At 46.2% G+C, this 26,655-nt stretch overlaps 1 protein-coding gene across 1 annotated transcript; it reads left to right on the top strand.

The window, feature by feature from the left end:
- Nucleotides 1–20,596: 20,596 nt before the first annotated feature.
- Nucleotides 20,597–24,608, top strand: LOC123052445 (probable mixed-linked glucan synthase 3). The gene is made up of 4 exons (XM_044475622.1): nt 20,597–20,727; nt 20,845–21,113; nt 22,081–22,822; nt 22,924–24,608. Exons 2-4 carry the CDS (start codon nt 20,848–20,850, stop codon nt 24,526–24,528), a joined length of 2,613 nt encoding a protein of 870 aa, XP_044331557.1. The 5' UTR covers nt 20,597–20,727; nt 20,845–20,847; the 3' UTR covers nt 24,529–24,608.
- The last annotated feature ends 2,047 nt before the right edge of the window (nt 24,609–26,655 follow it).

The following is a 26,655-nucleotide window of genomic DNA, read 5'->3' as shown; positions in this document are numbered from 1 at the left end:
TTATATAAAGGAAAGCACTCCCGAGGACACATGGGAATTATCGTCAAGCTAGTTTTCATCATGCTCATATGATTCATGTTCGTTACTTTGATAATTTGATATGTGGGTGGACCGGTGCTTGGGTACTGCCCTTCCTTGGACAAGCATCCCACTTATGATTAACCCCTCTCGCAAGCATCCGCAACTACGAAAGAAGAATTAAGGTAAACCTAACCATAGCATGAAATATATGGATCCAAATCAGCCCGTTACGAAGCAACGCATAAACTAGGGTTTAAGCTTCTGTCACTCTAGTAACCCATCATCTACTTATTACTTCCCAATGCCTTCCTATAGGCCCAAACAATGGTGAAGTGTCATGTAGTCGACGTTCACATAACACCACTAGAGGAAAGGCAACATACATCTCATCAAAATATCGAACGAATACCAAATTCACATGACTACTTATAGCAAGACTTCTCCCATGTCCTCAGGAACAAACGTAACTACTCACAAATCATCATGTTCATAATCAGAGGGGTATTAATATGCATAAAGGATCTAAACATATGATCTTTCACCAAATAAACCAACTAGCATCAACTACAAGGTGTAATCAACACTACTAGCAACCCACAGGTACCAATCTGAGGTTTTGAGACAAAGATTGGATACAAGAGATGAACTAGGGTTTGAGAGGAGATGGTGCTGGTGAAGATGTTGATGGACATTGACCCCCTCCCGATGAGAGGATCGATGGTGATGACAATGGTGATGATTTCCCCCTCCCGGAGGGATGTTTCCCCAACAGAACAGCTCCGCCGGAGCCCTAGATTGGTTTCGCCAGGTTCCGCCTCGAGACGGCGACGCTTCATCCCGAAAGCTTCCTTCGGATTTTTTCAGGGCAAAAGACTTCATATAGCCAAAGATGGGCACCGGAGGCCTGCCAGGGGGGCCACGAGGCAGGGGGCGCGCCCCCCACCCTCGTGGATAGGGTGTGGCCCCCCTCTGGTGCTTTCTTCGCCCAATATTTTTAATATATTCCAAAACTGACTTTCGTGGAGTTTCAATACTTTTGGAGTTGTGCAGAATAGGTCTCTAATATTTGCTCCTTTTCCAGCCCAGAATTCCAGCTGCCGGCATTCTTCTTCTTTGTGTAAACCTTGTAAAATAAGAGAGAATAGGCATAAGTATTGTGACATAATGTGTAATAACAACCCATAATGCAATAAATATTGATATAAAAGCATGAAAATGGACGTATCACGCGGCATACTTGTGGCACTGCCGTTTAGGTCATATTGGTGTAAAGCGCATGAAGAAACTCCATGCAGATGGACTTTTGGAATCACTTGATTATGAATCATTTGATGCTTGCAAACAATGCCTCACTAGCAAGATGACCAAGACTCCGTTCTCCGGAACAATGGAGCGAGCAACTGACTTGTTGGAAATAATACATATTGATGTATGCGGTCGAATGAGTGTTGAGCCTCGCGGTGGGTATCGTTATTTTATGACCTTCACAGATGATTTAAGCAGATATGGGTATATCTACTTAATGAAACATAAGTGTGAAACATTTGAAATGTTCAAAGAATTTCAGAGTGAAGTGGAAAATCATCATAACAAGAAAATAAAATTTCTACGATCTGATCGTGGAGGTGAATATTTGAGTTACGAGTTTGGCCTTTTATCTAAAACAATGTGGAATAAGTTTCACAACTCACGTCACCTGGAACACCACAGCGTAATGGTGTGTCCGAACGTCATAACCGTACTTTATTTGATATGGTACGATCTATGATGTCTCTTACCGATTTACCACTATCGTTTGGGGTTATGCATGTTAAATAGGGCACCATCTAAATCTGTTGAGAGGACACCATATGAACTGTGGTTTGGCAAGAAACCTAAATTGTCATTTCTTAAAGTTTGGGGCAGCGATGCTTATGTGAAAAAGCTTCAACCTGATAAGCTCGAACCCAAATCGGAGAAATGTGTCTTCATAGGATACCCAAAAGAGACTGTTGGGTACACCTTTTATCACAGATCCGAAGGCAAGATATTCGTTGCTAAGAACGGATCCTTTCTAGATAAGGAGTTTCTCTCAAAAGAAGTGAGTGGGAGGAAAGTAGAACTTGATGAGGTAATTGTACCTTCTCCCGAATTGGAAAGTAGTTCATCACAGAAATCAGTTCCAGTGATTCCCACGCCAATCAGTGAGGAAGCTAATGATGCTGATCATGAAACTTCAGATCAAGTTACTACCGAACCTCGTAGGTCAACCAGAGTATAGTCCGCACCAAAGTGGTACGGTAATCCTTTCTGGAAGTCATGTTACTGGACCATGAAAAACCTACGAACTATGAGGAAGCGATGATGAACCCAGATACCGCGAAATGGCTTGAGGCCATGAAATCTGAGATGGCATCCATGTATAAGAACAAAGTATGGACTTTGATTGACTTGCCCGATGATCGGCGAGCCATTGAGATTAAATGGATCTTCAAGAGGAAGACGGACGCTGATAGTAGTGTTACTATCTACAAAGCTCGAGTTGTTGCAGAAGGTTTTCAACAAGTTCATAGTGTTGACTATGATGAGAGTTTCTCACTCGTATCTATGCTTAAAGTCTGTCCTAATCATGTTAGCAATTGCCTCATTTTATGAAATTTGGCAAATGGATGTCAAAACTACATTCCTTAACAGATTTCTTAAAGAAGAGTTGTATATGATGCAAGCAGAACGTTTTGTCAATCCGAAAGGTGCTCACAAAGTGTGTAAGCTCCACTGATCCATTTATGGACTGGTGCAAGCATCTCGGAGATGGAATGTACGCTTTGATAGTGTGGTCAAAGCATATGGTTTTATACAGACTTTTGGAAAAGCCTGTATTTACAAGAAAGTGAGTGGGAGCTCTGTAGCATTTCTGATATTATATGTGGATGACATATTGTTGATTGGAAATAATACAAAATTCCTGGACATCATAAAAGGATACTTGAATAAGAATTTTTCAATGAAAGACCTCAGTGAAGCTACTTACATATTGGGCATCAAGATCTATAAAATATAGATCAAGATGCTTGATAAGACTTTCGATGAATACATACCTTGATAAGATTTTGAAGGAGTTCAAAATGGATCAGTCAAAGAAGGAGTTCTTGCCTGAGTTCTAAGGTGTGAAGTTGAGTAAAGACTCAAAAACCCGACCACGGCAGAAAATAGAAAGAGAATGAAAAGTCATTTCCTATGCCTCAGTCATAGGTTCTATAAAGTATGTTATGCTGTGTACCAGACCTATTGTGTACCTCACCATCAGTTTGGCAAGAGGGTACAATAGTGATCCAGGAGTGATCACTGGACAGCGGTCAAAATAATCCTTAGTGGAATAAGGACATGTTTCTCGGTTATGGAGGTGACAATAAGTTCGTCGTAAAGGGTTACATCGATGCAAGCTTTGACACTGATCCGGATGACTCTAAGTCTCAATATGGATACATAGTGGAAGTGGGAGCGATTAGCTAGAGTAGCTCCGTACAGAGCATTGTAGACATAGAAAATTTGCAAAATACATACGGCCCTGAATGTGGTAGACCCGTTGACTAACTTCTCTCACAAATCAAAACATGATCACTCTTTGGGTGTTAATCACATAGCGATGTGAACTAAATTTTTGAATCTAATAAACCCTTTGGGTGTTGGTCACATGGCGATGTGAACTATGGGTGTTAATCACATGGTGATGCGAACTATTGGTGTTAAGTCACATGGCGATGTGAACTAGATTATTGACTCTAGTGCAAGTGGGAGACTCAAGGAAATATGCCCTAGAGGACATAATAAAGTTGTTATTTTATATTTCCTTATATCATGATAAATGTTTATTATTCATGATAGAATTGTATTAACCGGAAACTTGATACATGTGTGAATACATAGACAAAACAAAGCGTCCCTAGTATGCCTCTACTTGACTAGCTCGTTAATCAAAGATGGTTAAGTTTCCTAACCATAGACATATGTTGTCATTTGATAAACGGGATCACATCATTAGGAGAATGATGTGATGGACAAGACCCATCCGTTAGCTTAGCATGTTGATCGTTCAGTTTTATTGCTATTGCTTTCTTCATGACTTATACATATTCCTTTGACTATGAGATTATGCAACTCCCGAATACCGGAGGAACACCTTGTGTGCTATCAAACGTCACAACGTAACTGGGTGATTATAAATATGCTCTACAGGTGTCTCCGAAGGTGTTTGTTGAGCTGGCATAGATCGAGATTAGGATTTGTCACTCCATGTATCGGAGAGGTATCTCTGGGCCCTCTCGGTAATGCATATCACTATAAAGCCTTGCAAGCAATGTGACTAATGAGTGAGTTGCGGGATGATGCATTACGGAACGAGTAAAGAGACTTGCCGGTAACGAGATTGAACTAGGTATGATGATACCGATGATCGAATCTCGGGCAAGTAACATACTCATGACAAAGGGAATGACGTATGTTGTCATGCGGTTTGACCGATAAAGATCTTTGTAGAATATGTAGGAGCCAATATGAGCATCCAGGTTCCGCTATTGGTTATTGACCGGAGATGTGTCTCGGTCATGTCTACATAGTTCTCGAACCCATAGGGTCTGCACGCCTAACGTTCGATGACGATTTATATTATGAGTTATGTGATTTGATGACTGAAGTTTGTTTGGAGTCCCGGATGAGATCACAGACATGACGAGGAGTCTCGAAATGGTCGAGAGGTAAATATCGATATATTGGAAGGCTATATTCAGACATCGGAATGGTTCCGAGTAATTCGGGTATTTTTCGGAGTACCGGAGAGTTACGGGAATTCACCGGGGGAAGTTAATGGGCCTTATTGGGCTTTAGTGGAGAGAGGGAAGAAGGGCCACGAGGTGGTGCACGCCTCCCCCCTAGCCAAAGCGAATTGGACAAGGGGTGGGGGCGCCCCCCCCCCCTTTCCTTCCCCCCCTCCCTCCTTTCCTTCTTTCCTACTCCGAAAAGGAAAGGGAATCCTACTAGGACTTGGGAGTCCTAGTAGGACTCCCTACACTTGGCGCGCCCCTAGGAGGGCCGGCCTCTCTCCCTCCCTCCTTTATATACGTCGGCAGGGGGCACCCCAAAGAGACACCAAGTCTTCTCTTAGCCGTGTGTGGTGCCCCCCTCCACAGTTACACACCTCGGTCATATCGTCGTAGTGCTTAGGCGAAGCCCTGCGCTGGTAACTTCATCATCATCGTCTCCACGCCGTCGTGCTGATGGAACTCTCCCTCGGCCTCAACTGGATCAAGAGCTCAAGAGACGTCATCGTGTTGAACGTGTGCTGACCACGGAGGTGCCGTACGTTCGGTACTTGGATCGGCTGGATCGCGAAGACGTTCGACTACATCAACCGCGTTACTAAACGCTTCCGCTTTCAGTCTACGAGGGTATGTGGACACACTCTCCCGTCTCATTGCTATGCATCTCCTAGATAGATCTTGCGTGATCGTAGGTAAATTTTTTGAAATACTCCGTTCCCCAAGAGTGCTTGCACCTGCTACTTTGCCATCACATGCGAGTCGACAAGGACGATGCTTGGATTGGCCTTGAGCGAACGGAAGGCTCGAAGCCGGCGCCCATGGAGGTCTTGCTCCTGCCATTTTTCTTCCTTCCTATCGCTGGCTCCTTCCCAAGAATGGAGGTCAATGACCTCTCTTTCTTCTTCTCCATGGCTCCTTGGGCGATCTGGACAAGCGGCGTGTGTGTCATCGGCTAGTGTATGGTGTGCCGAGCCAGCAAGGACGCCGAGGAATTGCTACGGCGGCGGCGGCTAGCTAACCTAGCCCGGGGGGAAATGAGGATGAATGCTGCTCGGGGTGAGGTGGGAGCTAGCTAGGTCAAGTGTGACTGTGAGGCTGGGCCATTCTGGGCTGCAGAATTGGACGATCTCACGGGATGGCTCGAGCCGAGCTGGGCTCGGCCCGAGGACGAAACAAGCCCAATAACGCAGCTCGGCTTGGCCTTTTTATTTCTTGGGCCGAATCAAACACGATACGAGCCTGGGCGAGAACGAGCCGAGCCAGAAAGCTCGAGTTCGACGTCCAGATTTATTGAAAACTTCCAATAGTGATTGTCAGAGATTTTTCAATAACATTAATACCATTCACTTGAAATTGCTTCTTCGGAAAATGCACCATATGCTCATTACCATTGATATGAAAAGTGATCTTGCTTTAATTGCAATCAATAACAGCTCCTGAAGTATTCAAGAAGGGTCTACCAAGAATAATCGACATGTTGTCGTCCTCGGGCATCTCAAGTATAACAAAGTCAGTCAAAATAGTAACATTAGCAACAACAACGGGCACATCCTCACAGATACCGATAGGTATGGCAGTTGATTTGTCAGCCATTTGCCAAGATATTTCAGTAGGTGTGAGTTTATTGAAATCAAGTCTTTTATATAAAGAGAAAGGCATAACACTAACAGCAGCTTCTAAATCACATAAAGCAGTTTTCACATAATTTATTTTGATGGAGCAAGGTATAGTTGGTATTCCCGGATCTCCAAGTTTTTTAGGTACTCTATCTTTAAAAGTATAATTAGCAAGCATGGTGGAGATTTTAGATTTCGATTTTTTTCTCTTATTGGTGATGATGTCTTTCATGTACTTTGCATAAGGAGGCATTTTTAAGATGTCAGTCAAGCGAGTGCACAAAAAGACTGGTCTCAGCATTTCAGCAAAGCGTTCAAATTCTTCATCATCTTTCTTTTTAGTTGACTTAGGTGGAAAGGGCATAGGTTTCTGAACCGTGTTTTCTAGCAACAAAATCTCGCTTATCATATCTTTTATTCTTAGGTTGTGGGTTATCAAGATCAACTGCAGGTTCTATCTCAACATCATTGTCTGGTTCTTTATTATTTGTTTGAGTGTCTTCGTGAACCTAATCATTATCTTTTTCATTATTAGAAGGTGAATGTTTATTACCAGACTGAGTTCAGCATCAAAGATAGAAATTTCATTATCATTATCAGGAGGTTTTTCTACTTCAGATTCACTAGAGGCATGCAAAGTCCTATCATTTTTTCTTCTTCTTTTCCTTTTTAGAAGGACTACGTGCATCAGTGTTAGCTCTTTGAGAGTCTTGTTCAATTCTTTTTGGGTGTCCCTCAGGATAAAGTGGTTCCTGAGTCATTTTACCTCCTCTAGTTGCTACTCTAACAGCAAAGTCACTTATGTTATTATTCATTTCATCTAGTAATTTTATTTGAGATTTAGCAGCTTGTTCTAACTGGGTTTTAACCATAGAAGCATGTTTTCCCACACCTCTAACATCATTTGAGATTCTAAATAACAAGTCACTCAAGCGAGCAATCATATCATAATTGTATTTCAATTGTTTCATAACATTAGCACTGAAGTGATCTTGCTTTCTAATGTAATTCTCAAACTCATAAAGGCATTGGCAAGGGTGCATATTGTGAGGATTATCATTATCATTGAATTTCATTAGAGAATTTACCTCTACCACCTTAGATGGTAGTGGTGTATTAAGCCCATGTATTTCTTCAATAGGAGGTAAATTTTTGACATCCTCGGCTTTAATACCATTTTCCTTCATGGATTTGTTTGTCTCTTGCATATCTTCAGGACTGAGATATAAAATACCCCTCTTCTTCGGAGTGGGTTTAAGCGGTGGTTCAGGAAGAGTACAATCATCATAATTCTTTAATATGTTATTCAGTACTTCTTCAGCTTACCCAATAGTTCGTTCCCTGAAAACACAACTAGCACAACTATCTAGGAAATCCCTAGAAGCATCGGTTAGTCCATTATAGAAGATATCAAGTATTTCATTTTTCATAAGAGGATGATCAGGCAAAGCATTAAGCAATTGGCAAAGCCTCCCCCAAGCTTGTGGGAGACTCTCTTCTTCAATTTGCACAAAGTTAAATATCTCCTGCAAGGCAGCTTGTTTCTTATTAGCAGGGAAATATTTTTCAGAGAAGTAATAAATCATATCCTGGGGACTACGCACACAACCAGGAGGAAGAGTATTGTACGAAGCTTTAGCATCACCCTTTAATGAGAACGGAAATAATTTTAGAATATAGTAATATCGATTTTTTCTCAACATGAGTAAAAAGGGTGGCTATGTCATTCAACTTAGTAAGATGTGCCACAACAGTTTCAGTTTCATAACCATGGAATCTGATTCAACCAAAGTAATTAACTCTGGGTCGACAGAGAATTCATAATCCTTATCATCAATAAAGATAGGTGAAGTAGCAAACTTAGGATCATATTGCATTCTAGCATTCAAGGATTTTTCTTTATACTTGCATAATAATTTCTCTAGATCATCTCTATCCTTACAAGCAAGAATATCTCTAGTTGTCTCCTCATTCATAACATAACCTTCCAGTACTTTTGGCAATTCATATCTAGGAGGACTAGTTATAGTAGGTGTTTCAAGATTTTCAGTTTCAAGCTCATCATCAGTTTCAACAATATCATGTTGTCCTACTCTAGCAATTTGTTCCTCAAGAAATTCACCTAATGGCACATCATCATCATTAAGCAAGGTACTAGCATCATCGTAAGTATCATTCATAGTAGAAGTAGCATCATCAATAACTTGCGAAATATCAGGATTCATAGCATGTGGTGGTGTTGCAAGTTTACTTATAACTGAAGGTGAATCTAAAGCAGAGCTAGATGGCAGTTCCTTACCTCCCCTCGTCTTAGAGGGATAAATCTTAGTCTTAGCATCCTTCCGATTCTTCATAGTGATAAATTGATAATAATCCCAAGTGACTCAACAAATATTGTTGTGCTCCCTGGCAACGGCGTCAGCAAAAGGTCTTGATAACCCACAAGTATAGGGGATCGCAACAGTTTTCGAGGTTAGATTATTCAACCCAAATTTATAGATTCGACACAAGGGGAGCCAAAGAATATTTGTAAGTATTACCAGCTGAGTTGTCAATTCAACCACACCTGGAGATTAATTATCTGCAGCAAAGTAATCAGTAGCAAAGTAGTTTGATAGTTTTGATAATAGTGACAACGGCAATAGTAATGGTAACAGTGATAGTAGTAGTTTTGTAGCAAGTGCAACAATAACGATAGCAGTGGTAATTTAGCAAGAACAATATAAAATAAATTCGTAGGCATTGGATCGGTGATTTGTTGGATGATATTCATCATGTGACAGTCATAACCTAGGGCGATACGGCACTAGCTCCAGTTCATAAATATAATGTAGGCATGCATTCCGTAAATAGTCATACGTGCTTATGGAAAGAACTTGCATGACATCTTTTGTCCTACCCTCCCGTGGCAGCGGGGTCCAAATGGAAACTAAGGGATATTAAGGCCTCTCTTTAATAGAGAACCGGAACGAAGCATTAACACATGGTGAATACATGAACTCCTCAAACTACGGTCATCACCGGGAGTGGTCCCGACTATTGTCACTCCGGGGTTGCCGGATCATAACATGTAGTAGGTAACTATAACTTGCAAGATCGGATCTAGAACATGGATATAATGGTGATAACATAAACGGTTCAGATCTGAAATCATGGCACCCGGGCCCCAAGTGACAAGCATTAAGCATGGCAAAGTCATAGCAACATCAATCTCAGAACATAGTGGATACTAGGGATCAAGCCCTAACAAAACTAACTAGATTACACGATGAATCTCATCCAACTCCTCACCGACCAGTGAGCTTATGAAGGAATTACTCACTCCCGGTGGGGAGCATCATGGAATTGGCGATGGAGAAGGGTTGGTGATGATGAGGATCGAAGATCCCCCTCTCCGGAGCCCCAAACGGACTCCAGATCTGACCTCCCAATGAACAACAGGAGGTGACGGCGGCTCTGTCTCATGGAACGCGATAATTGTTTCTCCCTCATTTTTTTGGAAAAATGTGATTTTATAGCATCGATTTTAGGGTCTTCGGGGCCATCAGGTGGGGACAACCCACCTGGGCGCGCCTGGAGGGGGGGCGCCCCGGTGGGTTGTGCCCACCCAGGTGCCCCCCTCTGGTGGATCTTGGCTCCAGAAATTCTCTTTATTGATATAAAAAATCCTCGCAAAGTTTCGTTATGTTCCGAGAACTTTTATTTCTGCACAAAAACAACACCATGGTAGTTCTGCTAAAAACAGCGTCAGTCCGGGGTTATTTTCATTCAAATCATGCAAATTAGAGTCCAAACAAGAGGAAAAGCGTTAGGAAAAGTAGATATGTTGGACACGTATCAGTATTGTGATATAATGTGTAATAACAACCCATAATTCAATAAATATCAACATAAAAGTGTGATGCAAAATGGACGTATCAAGCGGCCGTGGTGGGCCAAGGGCACATGACGGGCCAAGAAAGGGAAAACCAACGATGCAAACTTGGATCCGGGAGTCCACTCAAAAAAAAACTTGGATCGTGGAGATGCTGAGCGGGATGGCTACACGATCGAGTGGCGCGTGCGCGACCGGCCGAAGCTTCGGCCAGTCCGCCAGTACGCAATGTTTCCCAATGCTAAAGTGATATTAAAAATTAGGTTGGCACTTTGGGTGGTCGACGGTGGTTTGTCCAAGTGGTAAACACAACGACCACGCCGGTTTATTTGTCCACGTCATCCTTCCTTTTCCTCCGTGCCCTCTTTTTGTCGATGTAAGCTCTCGGCTGGTCACTTTCCGGGTCCATCGCACCTCACCAAGCTTGCCGCACCATCATGTGGCTAGCTGGCTACCCAGAGCTTGGCCATGTATCGGATGTTCACTTCTCTGCCAACCTAATTACATGTATACAAAACCAGGAGAAAATCCCACTCCCCTCCCCCGCGTCGTTGCGGCCGACGGCCATCTCGCGGCACGGGTTGAGTGCGGCTTGGGCCGCGGGGGTCCGGCTCCGTCGTGTCCTTGTTGGTGGAGTCGGCGGCGCAGCAAGGTGGTAGTTGGTGCGTGTCCATGCGGTATTCTTGACGTGTGGTCGGCGCGGGCTGTGGGGCGGCTTGGGATGCGGTTAGCGGCGTCTTCCAGTCGTGGGAGGCTGCGGTGTGGTGGAGGTGAGGCCTTCTAGGTGGCGTTTGGGTGGCGGTGATGGGCTTCTCCTGCGGCATGTGGTTGCGGGTCTTGTAGGAGGGTGTGGAAGCCCCCGGCCGTGGACGATGGTGGTATAGCAGGTCGCGGGGAGCCGAAGGAGGTAGTATTTTGGCGGGTGGATGTACTACCATCGGGTGGCCAAAGTTGCCGACTACAAAGAGCCCCCCCCCCCCCCCCCCCCCCCCCCCGTCTAGATTTGGAGTGGCCATATCTAATAGGGCGACACCCTCTCCTCCCAGTAGCGCTTGCTGGCAGATGGCCACCGGCGTGGCTGGCCACCGTTTCAGGGGTTGGTTGCTCCATGTGGGGGCTCTGGTCACTCGATGCCCATGTCGGGGCGGTGTTCTCTGGTTGGTTGGGTGGCGACCGCATGTTATGGCATCCGTGATGAATTCGTTTGAGGATGCCGGGGCGACGACACTGGATGGCGGACTCCATGGTTGGCTTTCGAGCAGGCTTCGTGGTGCCCGTGCTAACTCCACCTATTGGCCGTGTGACAAGGGGTGTAGTGGCGGGAGGCTCCGACCCGTCTTGACGGTGCCCGGATATGGTGTGGATGGGCTGGTCCTCGTTGTGGTGGTGACTAGGGCTCCTCCAAGTGGTGCAGGCAAGTTTTTGAGCGAAAGCTTCACGCTTTCTAGCGCTGACGGCGATAGCGCTCGTGGGTGTTGCTTGCTTCCCGAAGACGTCATTGTAGGTCTTGTTCTTGTGCCACGGTGTGGGTGAAAACCTTTGTCTGTTTGCTCGGACTCAGCAGCGGCGATGCTTAGCACTGTCACCCTCTTGGGGGCGTTATCGTGGAGCTCATGCGTCGTCGGTTGGGCCGTAGGGAGGTGTTAGGCTCGTTATAGGCTTCAAGTGTTGGACTGGACTTTTGTGGATGTTAATGCTTATATTAATGTTTTTATGCAATGTCTATTTGGGTTTGTTTTGGTGTCAAATTTCAAGTCCAAAAAGTGAACAGTTTGGGATGCGACGGGCGGTTGGGCGCATCGACGGCCGCACGACCATGAACAGACGTGCCTGTCCGTTTTGCCGGCCCAAACAAACAAAATCAGAACAAAACGGACATTCGCTTGGAGTCGTGTGTTGTAGTTGGCCTAATAGTGGTCTTGTCTCTCTCTTCTTCTTTTTTTGTCTTCTTGAGTTAATGGCTGGTGTCATTTGATGGTCTACGGGTGCATGTGGAGTCCTGGTAGTCAAGCCCCTGCGGAGTGGTGCAGAAGGCCAGACAACAACGTTGTGCACGGTCGCCTAGCTAAAATCGGATCAAATGATCAGACGGCTCTCCGCGCGGCTGATGCGCGCTGTAAAATCATCCGTCTGATTTAAAGCCTTTTTCTAATGTTAGAAACCCTTTTAATTTTTGTTGTTGTCAGAAACACATCCAGCTGCCAGGAAAAGACGACGATGAGGCGCATCTGTCAGACGTCGTAAGAACGTGGCACGGCGCCCCCGCCACATCGCTAGTTGTATCTCTCCCACAAACAGGAAGCGTGCCGCGCGTGCGTAGAAGATTCGAGGCAGTTGAGGCCCGTGCACCATATGTGGAGGAAGATGAGGGTGCACTGCTGCAAGCGTTGCACACGACGGATTGGCTCCAAGGACGCCACTCGCCGTCAGCCCACCTCCTGTTTTGCTTGTATGCGTTGGTGCTACGATCGTGATATATTGTCACTTCTACTACCGGTACTTCCTCTTCCACGTTCTTCAACAGACCACTGTAATTTTTTGAGTTGAAACTGTAATGTTGTTATGTTGCCTAACTTCAACAGACGAATGTTATTATCCACGCCACGCATACTTGCTATACTATTGTTTTTACACGCCACGCCTTAGAGCATCTAAGGCCGGACTCGCCAAATCCGGGCCCTCGAACGCCCACGGACGTGCCCGGACGCGTCCGCGGACAGTGATCGGGCACTCCACAAATCGCGTGGTCCACATCCGTGTCTATCATATCCGAACATCTATATCCATACTATAGCATGCATGCAATGTCGATCAAACTACGTAAATCAGCTCCGGACATAGAAATTGCACAATAGTTCTCCAAAAGATCCGCCAAAGTTCGCACAAACGACGGACCACTATATACTACATCTAAAACTTGTAATTAAAATCAACTTCACAACTTCCGGACCAGCCCTTTCCCCTTCTGGTCGTCGGCGTAGCTGTATCCGTCATTGGCTGGTGGAGGATCGTCCGATTCGTCGAAGGAGGAGCCGTTGTCGTCGGAGGAGGAGGAGTCGACGATGACGAGGCCCTTGAGGCACTAGACGGCCCGGTCCTGCTGGCGCCTGAGCTTGGCCAGCCGAGCCGCCTCCTTCGCCTTCTCCAACGCCTCCCGCTCGGACTGCTCGACGGCAAACCGAAGAGCCTTGGCGTTCTTTCGACGGAGCCGCCGAGCGTCCGTCTCCGCCGTCGTAAGCGACCGGCGGTAGACCCACGCGAGGAGCCGTTGGACCTCGTTGGGCTTCGCCGGTAACTCACGCCGGCGGCGGACAGAGCTCTCCACAGCCTCCCTCTCCCTTGCCCGCTGCCTCTCGCAGCGGGCGGCGCGCGCCTCCAACTCCGGCGTGCGCGTCCCGGCCGGCGGGGTGGGCACAAGCACCCACCGCTGTCCACCAGGGGGAGCAACAGCCGGCGGGGCGAGGGGACGGCGTGGGGAAGCAGCAGCCGGCAGGGCGATGTGACGGCGTGGCGAAGGCGCCGAATGCGATGGCCGCCTGTCGCAGCTGCAAATGGGCCGGGAGGGGCCCGCGCCAGCGTCCGAGATGCGCCAACGGGGAAGCCGCGGCGAGGCTGCAGATCCGGAGCTGCCCCGGTCTCCACCTTGGACCGCTCCAAGGCGATGCGGAGGGCAAGCTAGCTCATACTCCATATCCACTTCGTCGTCGCAGCGGCTGCCGGAGCTCGACATTTGCGCCAGATTCGGTTGGAATCGGTGAGGGGAGATGAGAGGACGGAGCGAGAGAGGAGAGTGAGTGAGCTAGGGTTTCAGACCGACGAGGGCGATGGGTTTTTTTGTGGGACATCCGTGGGGTCGGTGGTGGGTCGGGCTTGTCAGGCGGACGCGCCCAGGCGTGCCTGGGCCACACCATATCCGCCCCATATTTGGGCTGGATATGGTCACTACTAGGGAAAACGTTATACACAAAACTTTAGCAGTAGCGCTTGTTAAAAAAGCACGCTACTGCTAGACAGCAGTAGCGCGTGCAAAATAAGCGCGCTGCAGATGCACATATATCAGTAGCGCGTCTCACCGAAAACTCGCTACTACTAAAATTCCAATCACTTAGCCGATGGGCTACACATAGTAGTAGCGATCTTCCAAAAACCGCGCTACCGCTAATATACTTATAGCAGCGCGTTTATGCGTAAAGCGCTACTGCTAACGAAAAGAAAGTAAAATGAAAAAGAATAGAAAAGTAAGTGAAAATGAAAGAAATAGAAAAAGAAGAAAGGAAAAATATAAAATGTAAAGAAAAATAAATGAAAAAGGGAAAAAATGATGAAGATGTAGCAGTAGCGCGTTCGCTGAAACGCGTTATAGCTAACTTAGCTATAGCGCGTTTTCTGTAACGCGCTACCGTTATTTTTGACTTAACCAAAAACGGTTTTCCCCCGGCCACCACTTCTCCCCCAAATCGATCCCTCGCCCCACTTCGCCGTCGCCCCCACTTCGCCGCCGTCTCCTGCCGGCGTCGACGCCGCGCTCATCCTCACCACCGCTGCCCGAGGCCGCCCAGCCTCACCGCCGCCGCCTCTCGGGTCGCCCTCGACCTCACCGTCGCCTCCCTCGACCTCACCGCCGCCGCCCTCGACCTCACCGCCCCCGAGCCCGCCCAGGACCTCCGCCTCCCAATCCCGGGCCCGCCCTCGCCGCCCCTACCTCCGTCGCCGAGCACCTCCCCGCCACCGTCTCTCACCTCTCTGTAAGCCCCCCCACCCATCCTTTTTAGTTAATAGATGTTAATGTTAAGTAGTAGATAATGTTGATGTTTTTAGTTACGGTAATAATAGATGTTAAGTAGTAGATAATGTTGATGTTAATTAGTTCAGTAGGGTTTAGTTTTTGAATTGAGTTTGTTTAACTAGATGTTAATTAGGGCAGTAGGGTTTAGTTTAGAGTAAAGTTTAGTTCAGTAGTTAACTAAATATAATCTATATTTTGAATTGAGTTTGAGAGAGCATGAGATTTGTGTAGATTTTTTTTGTAGTGTCAAACGCTAGGACATGCAAATTTGAAGTGATCAGGATATATGCAAATTCCTCAATTGTGTTTGCACATGTTTCGATTGTGCCCAAGTGGCCTTTTGTTGTTTCCAGGGAATGAAGCCGAGTGGCCTATGTTTTGCCGGAATGTTAATTCATTTCCGTTTCCGGAAATTTCTGGTTCTCGATTTGTCCACTTTTTAGCAAAGGTCCTGCCGAAATTTTTCGTGAATTTCGGCATGACTTGTGCTGCAAACTAGGACATATCGAGTGCCCGGGATTTGCCGCACCGGGAAGGAGTCAACGTTCCTGCAAAACAATAGGCCTTTTTATGTCATTATTCATTTTATTAGGTCTAGAATTAATTGACTAGATTTAATCGTAGGAAACATGGCTAGCAACGATGAAGGACAGGGTTCTGGTGATTGCGACGACGTCTACCGGGCGGCAGACGAATTTTTTAGCCTTGCCGACGATCAACCGATGTTGTTGTTGGGCCCACCGGTGGCATCGGGGATTGAGACTGACACGCAAACCTGTGCTGAGACTGAGACTGGCGCTGAGACTGAGACTGAGACCGGCATCGAGACCGGCGCTGAGACTAAGACCGGCATCGAGACCGGCGCTCAGACTGAGACCGGCGCCGAGACTAGCGGAGCCGGTGTAGAACCGAAAGCAAAGAGGCACCGGCTTCCTAACAAGCTCGGGACTACTAGACTGGTGGTCATGGAGGTGGACGACGGCAATTTTAAGCCAAAAGCGCCCCAGGAAGCGCGCGCGTGCTACGGCAATCAAATAGGCTGCATCGTACGGACAACCGCCACCATCAACGATGAGAAACTACAGAAGATAGATAATATGAGGCCCTCCCTCCTAAAGAAGTTTCATCAGATATTCTTGTTCCCGGACTGAAATGAAAAGGATTATAAAGATCCAGATATGGACCCGACAATGAAGAAGATAAACAAACACGCCATGACCAAGTTTAGCGACGCGTTGGCCGCCTGGAAAACAAGGGTGAAAGCAAAGGATCATCGACAAGAAGGAACCCTACTCCGAGATTGTAAAGGATAATCCGAAAATCACGGAAGAGCAGTTTCAAATATTCAAGGCGGCTTGCGAGGCCGAAGCTGCCAAAAAAGTCTAAGTACATGAAGGGGCTTCAAGAGAGGAACATTGAGAGCCACCACCTCGGAAGTCGTGGTTATGGCGGGAAGAGGTCCAAATGTGCCAAGGAGGACGCGGAAGCCGCGAGTCTGGGCATCCCAGACCCCTTGGCGGAGTTCACCGTCCCGCAGGAGCGTGACGTCCTTAGGGCCCGGCAGCGTTGGGGCCCAGTGAAGAAGGTTTTCGAGACGAACGCGGTCACGACGGAGTTCATAAGACTGCTGGTAATTTTAGTTTCTGATCAATTCGACTGCATGTTAGTCATATTTGTAAACGATCCTTGTGCCTTTTGCAGAGAGAGCAGCACAGGATTGCGGCTGAAAGCGACTCGCCTTCTGAGGCGTTGGCGAGGCCCAAGTGGGACACTCCATTGAACCGGGCGTTGAACATATTGAAATGACTCCCGGTGGAGACTCGACTGTCATATGGATGCGTGCACGGTGTCGGAGACGGCGCGACGTGGAAGAAGTACTACCGTGAGATCAGGGAGGAGAGAAAGGAAAGACAGAGGTTAACTGAAGAAAATATCGACAAGAAGGTTGAGATTGCGGTTGAGAAGAAATCATCTCAGACAGTCGCAACAGCGGTAGCTTCCACAAAACAGGTGGTTGTAGATATGTATACTTCCTTGGTTCCGGCCGTTTTAAATTGGACCAGGCAAAATCCAGAAAAAAATGCAGCGGACTTTCCCCTTGCTGACTTCTTGGGGAGCAGCTCGACTAGCCCTGCTCCCGCACCGGACGTGCTCAGCGGTGCTTCGTCTTTGGCTGAGCTCGACGCCCTCACGGTATCTGTCACACCGGCCCCCTTCAATAAATGTATAATCTCCCGTTTTCGTTGCCTTCCGGATGTCTCACGTTGCAGACTTTTCTTTGCAGCCCGACGAAACCCCGTGCACCATATTGTACACCATCGGCGACCATAAGGTGGACGTGGGGAAGGCGACGATAATGAAGCCGAAGGAACCATTGTTCCACAGCCGGCCGATCCCCCCGAAAGTCTTCAAGGTTTCCGTGGCCAGTGTCAAACCGGGCCACGAGAATTTGCCTCCTCTGGTACTAGTGGGGGATGACGACGAGACCCCGCGGCGGCTTGGTGATTGTTGCAATGGGTGGGTCCTGTTGTGGCCAAGGAGTCTGCTTCGTCTGGAGGCGGCCGGGAGCACACCCATGAGCACGCAGCCTCAGCAAGGTATGAACATCAACACCCCACCTACCCAATTAGTGTCGGGTGTCGGGTTGCGTGATAGCGCACGGGGTAAGGAAGAGGCTCCATTAGTCGCTGATGACGTCGCCATGGATGAGGATGAGGATGACGATGGCAATCAACAGTATGTCTATACTGGCCCCTACTTAGGGTTTGAGCGTCATGAGTCGGTGCCTGAATTGCCGTCTCCGAAGGCTGAACGTATTATGGACGACCTTCCGGTAGTAAAGAAGTCTAGGAAGAGATCGAGGAAAGGCAAAAAAGCTGGTTCTATGATCCAGCCGCCTCAGCAGCCTCGGGTTCAAGACCGTATAGATAACCCCGGTGCAGATAAATGGCATATCCCCGGTCAACCAATCCTACCTGCAGCAGCGCTAGGGGCCAGATTCGGCGATCTAGGGAGACTTCATGACGATGTGCTGCGGATAGAGAAAGGCCTCATCGCCTCGAAAGATCCAGGATACCCACTCTACGTGGTTAACATTCCGCGGCAATTGTCGTACGTCGACTTCTTCCCCGCGGATAAGTTCTTCCTTCGATTCGATTACATATTCGACATGTTTCACGTGAAGAAGCTGGATTTTACGTTTGTCCGCCTTTATGCCTTGCACATGAACTACATCATCGGGGTTGAGCAGATACCTCATATCTGTGTCGTTGACCCGTACTTCATGCACGAGGGCTTCTTGGGAGTCTGCGCAAAGCACCGTGAATACGCGAGGGAATACATCGTCAATTTCATGCTCGCCAATAAGGACAAGGAGGCGATTCTCGTGCCTTATCATCCCCTGTAAGTCATCCGCGCGGATATCCTTCCTTCGATTTCAATCATTCATTTGCACGGTGGAGGCTAATTAATTTGAGGTGTACTTATTTTGCGCAATGGCGGGCGCGCCGTCCTCATCATCCTCTACCCCCGATACTCCCACGCTCTTCACTTGGACTCGTCGAATAAAATTAACAAAAAGGATTACACCCACATTAAGGATGTTCTCGACAGTGCTATGTTTTACTACGAAGCACGGGGTGGAGAGGTCAAGGACAAGAAGAGAAGGGGCAGCAGGCTCGCCTTCGGCCATAAGACCGACTTCTGCTGCATCCAGCAACCGAGTGATTCTCTTAATGATGGATTCTATGTCCTACACCACATGCTGGAGTACAGACAGGATCACCAGAACCTTCGCATGTCACCTACATCCGGCGATGCCCATATTCTGCAATGGGCAAAGAACGTAGGAGATATCGAGGATCATCGACTTCGAGCTGAGTTCTATCACATTCAGCGCGAACTTGCCCAAATCATCATGAAGGAGGTCGTTGGAAAAACAGGGATGTTCTACGAAGAAGGACAAATGTCGCGGGAAGACGTCCGAACACGGGTAGCCTCTCAGCGTCTCGACCTGAAGCCTTTCACTAGGCTCGGGGACTATCTCCCCGACTTGGATGGATGGCACGACATGTTGGAGTGATTGTCGATATATGACAATGTGTCCGTTTAGTCCATACTTTCTGTATGACGAAACGTTGAGTTATGCACGACGAAACTTTATTTATGATGTAATTAAACCGTCCTCCTCGACTAGCGACGATCACTCTAGTTAGGGCATTTTGGGTACGATCAACTTTGTTATTTATGCTTATGATATGTTGCTTCTATTTTTGCCAAGTCTGTCTCTTTCTGTTGCTCAACTATATATGTTGCATATCATCGACTCATGTGACGATGCAGGTGCATAGATCATCGATGGCGAAGAAGTGCTACGCCAGGAATATATATACGACGAGTGGCCGGAGTGTCAGGCCCAGGTGTACCGGTTTCCGGTTTCCAAGCGACATGCAGTAGTTAATTTAGATTCACGCTAATGCGAGAGAGGGATACGAACTCATGTACTGCATAGTTCCGCTCTCACTCAAAGTGATAGCTCTTCTCGCGTATATCACTGTTTAGATGGATGACGATGTAGTTGCAAGTAATCGAGACTTGCATGTATCGCTATTTTCGAGATGATACGAAATACCATTTTGTGTTGGATGATGATTATGATGAGACTATTTGTATGTATATGCTATGATTACATTTGTGGTCTCGCAGCCATTTGTATGTGTATCATGATGACATTTGTATCTGCTAAAGATTCTTGTATACAACATGTTCAAATACAAAAAATATATGCAAAAAAAAAACTACTAAAATTAGCAGTAGCGAGTGGAGAAAGTTAGCAGCAGCGTCACAGTAGCAGTAGCGCGTCCAGGCAATGCGCGCAAGAGCTATTAGCAGTAGCGAGCTTCCATGAAGCACGCTGCTGCTACACTTGTATAGCAGTAGCGCGGGTGTGCACGTGCTGCTGCTACGGGTTAGTTGTAGCGCCTTATAATTAGCGCATGTCCCCGCGCTACTAATGTACCTAGAACCCACGCTGCTGCTAGGCTTTTCCCTAGTAGTGGGTGGGTGCCGCTCAGTCTGGGCGTTTGAGGCCCGTTTGAGGCGTTTGTCTGGGTCGAAAAAATATGACCGGGCAGTGACCAGGCAGCCCACCCGGGCGTATGAGGCGACTTTGAGAGGTCCGGCTATAGAGGCTCTTAATGGCCATTTGTCCTCATAGTGACACGTCATGTCCTGTTACTGTTCATCATGTGCGTTGGTCGAGATACTTGGAACCTGATGTGTGGCAGTGCATCTGTGCATGCGTTGCACGCCAGTGTACCAGCTTAGGCCCCGCTTGGAACGTCGGTTGGCCCCTAAATACCCCCCGTAAAGAATACACATATCAAGGCGTCGTTTTCCAGCTGGAAATCGTATGCAACCGGTAATATACATCTGTAAATTAAATCCGGGTGTGCAAATTTACGCCCATGCCAAGCGGGCCTTAGCTGGACACGCGAGAGTGTGTATATAATACACCCGTGACCTCCTTTCTATACCGTACCGTGCAAAGCACTGTCTCCTCTTCCTCTCTATTTCTTATTGGCTCCGGCACCGCACATACGCGGAGCTAGCTAGTAGCATTATCATCGCCCTCAGGTACGTATTATTGCTTACCTTATCATATCTCTGTGCATGCGTGTGACAGTTGAGCGCATTAGCACAAACATCAAGGCAGGATTTCCTACCATTTACGTGCATGCACGCACCATGCAGGCAATGACGACGTCGCCGGCGACAGACGCCGGCGCCGCCACCGGACTCAGCGAGCCACTCCTCTCGAACCGCAACGGCGTCCACGCAGGAGCACTGGTCGTCACGCCGGTCGCGGCCAATGGTCACGGCGGCAAAGCCAAGGACAAGTACTGGAAAGACGTCGACCAGCCGGGCGACATGGCAGTGGCGCCAGACCTGGAGAATGGCGGCGGCCGGCCGCTGCTGTTCTCGAACAGGAGAGTCAAGAATATCATCCTGTACCCGTACAGGTGGGCTTTCCTCCTTGCAATTCGCTCTGCAGTGCATCTATCTTCAGTAATCTAAGGGGCCCAGCTTGGTGTATGTTTTTTAAACTGATAGCAAATTTTGTGTCTGAAATGTGAAATCCAGTGAACTTTATCTTAAATCTCCGCAAGCAACATCAGTTTTTAAGTGTTTGAGGCAAAGGACCTTTCAATATTAACTGAGATAAAAACTTTTCTGGGTTGAAACGAAAGTACTCCTGGAGTATTAATCAACGTTTGTTTTATTCTAAGAATTATGGAGGGGGGGGGGGGGGGGGGTAGTAATGATCAAACGTTTGTTTTATTCTAGTGCACAATATTACAAAAGTCTAGTTCCGTAGAAAAGTATCTTCTTTATTTTTTGACAGACTATATATAATATGGCCTACGGGTGCGAACCATATACAATACAATGCACATATATAATAGATTTAAAAAAATACATATACCATATAATTTATCAATACATATGGTCATTTATGGGTTACATATAAGAGACAAATATGTGTGAATCTTCTACTGCTATCATGGGTCCATAAATTTTATAAGAAATACATTCTAGTCATTTATGGGCTACATAAAAAAGACAAATATGTGTATCAAAAGTGAATCCGGCACTTGCTACTATGGGTCGATCAATTTTTTTGGGTGTGCAACTCGCACATTAATGTGTTTTTAGTAAAAGAAAACTGAAAATATGTAGAACAAATCAATGTGTATAAGTTGGGAAAAAACATCAGGCTCCTTGGAGCATGGGATCCAAAACACCACACTCTTCTGAAGTCCTGAAACATTCTCGTTTGAGATAGATCGATTTGTTCTCAGAATATAAAATGAAATAGCTTGTGTTAATAAACACTAAGTACTAGTAGTAGGCACTTGCATAGCTAGACTATACATTTGCAAACATTTGCATCCACTGATTACATTTTTCTCCGCTCATGATAAACAGGGTATTGATCCTGATACGAGTAATCGCCGTCATCTTATTCGTCGGATGGCGCATCAAGAATAATAATTCTGATGTCATGTGGTTTTGGGTGATCTCGGTCGTGGCAGATGTGTGGTTTAGCTTATCATGGCTAAGCTATCAGCTCCCAAAGTATAATCCCATTAAAATGATACCCGACCTTGCTACACTCAGGAAACAATTTGACACACCAGGCAGGAGCTCCCAACTGCCAGGCATCGATGTCATTGTCACCACTGCTAGTGCTACTGATGAGCCCATATTGTACACCATGAATTGTGTTCTCTCTATCCTTGCAGCCGACTATCATATTGGCAGGTGCAACTGCTACCTATCAGATGACAGTGGCTCATTGGTCCTCTATGAGGCATTGGTTGAGACTGCAAAGTTTGCTGCTTTGTGGGTTCCCTTCTGTAGAAAGCATCAGATTGACCCAAGAGCACCGGAAAGCTATTTTGAACTAGAGGGCCCGTTGTGCGGAGGGGCCTCACATAAGGAGTTCATTCAGGATTATAAGCATGTATGCACGCAATATGAGGAGTTCAAGAAGCATTTAGATATGCTTCCTAACACCATCCGCCAAAGGGCGGATATTTATAGTAAAACAGGGACAAAGGATGAAGATGCAAAAGTGACTTGGATGGCTGATGGAACACAATGGCCAGGCACATGGCTTGACCCAGCAGAAAAACATAGGGCTGGGCACCATGCAGGAATTGTTAAGGTATAGAAGTCTTTTTAAGTAACTATTACTTTTATAACATATGTAGATTGGCAAACAACATTTCATTTTCTGACAAATATGTAACTTGTTTCTTACAACAGATTGTGCAGAGCCATCCAGAACATGTGGTTCCACTAGGTGTACACGAGAGCAATGACAGCTCACTCAACTTTGACGGTGTTGATATGCGCCTGCCGATGCTGGTATATGTGGCTCGTGAAAAGTGCCCAGGTGTCGAGCACAACAAAAAGGCAGGTGCTCTAAATGCAGAGCTACGTATCTCAGCTCTACTCTCAAATGCACCTTTCTTCATCAACTTTGATTGTGACCACTACATCAACAATTCAGAAGCCCTGCATGCAGCTGTTTGCTTCATGCTAGACCCACGGGAAGGGGATAATACTGGATTTGTTCAGTTCCCGCAAAGATTTGATAATGTCGACCCTACAGACCGGTATGGAAACCATAATCGTGTCTTTTTTGATGGCGCCATGTACGGCCTCAATGGTCAGCAAGGGCCTACTTACCTTGGCACAGGTTGCATGTTTCGTCGCCTTGCACTCTATGGTATTGATCCACCTTGCTGGAGAGCCGAGGACATCATAGTCGACAGTAACAGGTTCGGTAACTCATTACCCTTCCTGAACTCAGTTTTAGCAGCCATAAAGCAAGAAGAAGGTGTCACACTACCACCAACACTAGATGATTCATTTCTTGAAGAGATGACAAAAGTAGTGTCATCTTCCTATGATGATTCGACAGATTGGGGTAGGGGAATTGGCTACATATACAATATGGCAACAGAAGACATAGTAACAGGATTTCGCATCCATGGGCAAGGCTGGCGCTCCATGTATGCTACCATGGAACGTGAAGCGTTCCGTGGCACTGCACCCATCAATCTAACAGAGCGCCTCCGCCAAATAGTGCGATGGTCTGGTGGTTCCCTAGAGATGTTCTTCTCACACATTAGCCCTCTGTTTGCTGGTCGTCGACTCAGCTTGGTGCAGCGACTCTCATACATCAATTTCACTATCTACCCATTAACATCACTCTTTATCCTAATGTACGCCTTCTGTCCAGTGATGTGGCTTCTTCCTACAGAAATACTTGTACAGAGACCATATACCAGGTACATTGTGTACCTTATCATCGTCATTGTGATGATCCATGTGATTGGCATGTTTGAGATAATGTGGGCAGGAATCACATGGTTGGACTGGTGGCGCAACGAGCAATTTTTCATGATTGGCTCGGTAACTGCATATCCGACAGCGGTGTTGCACATGGTGGTGAATATCCTTACAAAAAAAGGTATACACTTCAGAGTCACCACAAAGCAACCAGTGGCTGATACAGATGACAAGTATGCTGAGATGTATGAAGTGCATTGGGTTCCCATGATGATACCGGCGGTTGTGGTATTGTTTTCCAACATCTTGGCTATTGGTGTAGCAATTGGTAAATCAATCTTATACATGGGGACATGGTCTGCAGCGCAGAAAAGGCATGGTGCACTGGGTCTGCTATTCAACCTGTGGATTATGGTGCTTCTTTACCCATTTGCATTGGCGATTATTGGAAGATGGGCCAAGAGAACCGGAATCCTCTTCATCTTACTACCCATCGCTTTTTTGTCCACTTCATTGATGTACATTGGCGTCCATACATTCCTTTTACATTTCTTTCCATCCATGTTGATATAGAAAGTACCTTAGCATACTTTTCTATGGACAACTATGATAAATGAAGATATCTCCTTAAGGAAGGGACTTAATTAGTTGAACTTGTATATTGTGGTATAGTAACATATTTTTGGACTCTTGAGTGGCAGAATAGTACCAAAACCATGGTTGTTCCCGCAGAAAGAATCATGGTTTCTAATTGATGCATACCTGCGTGTAGGGATGGGGATGAAAAATGGAGATGGGGTGGCAGAGCAGCTAGATGTTTTTCGAAAAATTTATAGATCTAACTTCGTATTTTTTAGCATTTGGAGCGAACACCATCAAACACGTTGTATCTCATGGATGTATCCCAAAGCATGTGCTCCTCTGAGCAAACTACAATCTGGCAGTAGTACACAGTTTGCTCTAGATGGCAATCCGAGCGAACACTTTTGGGGATGGTAAATCATGTTGTCGGGGCATGGGTATTGCCACCATTTTACGTTCGTGAATGTCCAGTAAATGCTTTCCAGAGTGCCACACTCGTTACAGAGTAGTTAGGGTTGTTTGGTCGGAGAAATAGTCATTTTCCAAGTGGTCAATGTCAAACACTAGGGGGGTAAAGGCTAACTTAGGTGTATGTTAGCCTTGAAGTTGATGAAAAGGAAACTCTTCGGGAAAATGTCTTAAATAATATGACAAAATGATGACAGATCATTCTGCCTGAGTGCTAAACATTGAAAAAAACATCATATAGGTGGGCAGCGGCAGATTTTTTTTCCTTTCAGAAAGCTTATAGATCCGACATCGGATTTTTTTGGCATTCAAGTGAACACCCTCAGGCACGTTGGATCTCGTGCAGAAGTACCAAAGTATTCGTCCCCAAACACTGCTTCAAGCGATCTACGAGCTAGCGGTAGTTCATGGTTCGCTCTAGATGGAATGAGCGAACACTTTTGGAGATGGCAAACTATGTTACTGGAGCATGGCAATTGTCACCATTTTACATTGATGTAGAATGTAATTTTTTCATCAACATGGAAAATCCTAAGCATGAAAATTCTTGTCATTTTTTTAGGCTCCCAATTTTCCATGCTATAATCATGGCAAATCCCCGAAAACGCATGGCAAATACATCAATGCAGCATGACAATTTTTTATACAACATGGCAATTTTTTCTTTAGAACATAGCAAATACCATGACAATTTTTTTTTCACATGGAAATTCTGAAACATTCGCTATTAGTGGCTATTTTGAGCGAACAAAAACATTTGTTCATCACTCTCTCCCTAGGGGAACAAATCCTTCGCTCGGAGGGACAACCGAACAATATACATGCGAGAAACGATATGGATTGCAATTGGCACCTCAAATGTGTGCTCTTTTAGTGCCTCATATGTTTGATTTACTTTTTGTACAGAACCTCGTGAGAGGTGCAAGGTGCTTCAATTTCATTCAGAAAAAGAGAATTCATGAGGTATAAGAAAAATGAGGCCAAAATCACACAACAATATGGTTGATCATGGGACAACATGCAAGACAAAAACCCAATGATGAACACGAACAAGCCCTAAACAAATAGACACCACCAAAAGCCAAGCTTGCCAGTACCGCATGCCAGCGATTGTGGGATAATGACACCCCGACAGGGAAGAAGAAGGTCTACGACAACGCCTTCAAGGAGTAAATGGTTCCCATAAGCGCCAACGTCACTGGCACCGACCCCCATTCGGTCAAAGCTTTCGCTCTAATCTCCACACTCCACGGTCTCATCGAACCCCGTGAGAGAGGATCTGGACACCACCCGGCAGCCACCGAACCTTAGCTCCAACCAATAATGATTTTGTGTCAAGGTGAACTCTTTGATGACACCTTCAAAAGGATAATGATGATCTTGGACTCCTCCGAAGCTCGTTCCCAATGATTGCTTCCTCATATCCCAACTAGCAGTGTTTGTTAGTTGAATGTCTATTGGGTCCTCAAAAGTAAGAGTTTGTAGTATCGGAATAATACTTCCTCAGTGCTTGAGAACCAAAGTATAAATTCATGGAGTTCTCCTATGCTCCAATGATCAGTCTTGCACTCAACTAAGAAACTTTTCTTGGTCTCCAACTTAACTAGTGAGGTTGTCAATCTCATTAGCTTTTTAGTTACAAGGATTAAT

Source organism: Triticum aestivum, chromosome 2D, assembly GCF_018294505.1.
Source record: "Triticum aestivum cultivar Chinese Spring chromosome 2D, IWGSC CS RefSeq v2.1, whole genome shotgun sequence".
NCBI classification, from domain to species: domain Eukaryota; kingdom Viridiplantae; phylum Streptophyta; class Magnoliopsida; order Poales; family Poaceae; genus Triticum; species Triticum aestivum.
This window is presented reverse-complemented; position numbering and strand designations above follow the sequence as displayed.

Coding starts and splice junctions, on each gene's coding strand:
- LOC123052445 (XM_044475622.1), top strand. CDS start 20,848: ATGACGACGTCGCCGGCGACAGACGCCGGCGCCGCCACCGGACTCAGC. Junction 21,114..22,080: donor ATCATCCTGTACCCGTACAG/GTGGGCTTTCCT, acceptor CATGATAAACAG/GGTATTGATCCTGATACGAG. Junction 22,823..22,923: donor ACCATGCAGGAATTGTTAAG/GTATAGAAGTCT, acceptor TTCTTACAACAG/ATTGTGCAGAGCCATCCAGA.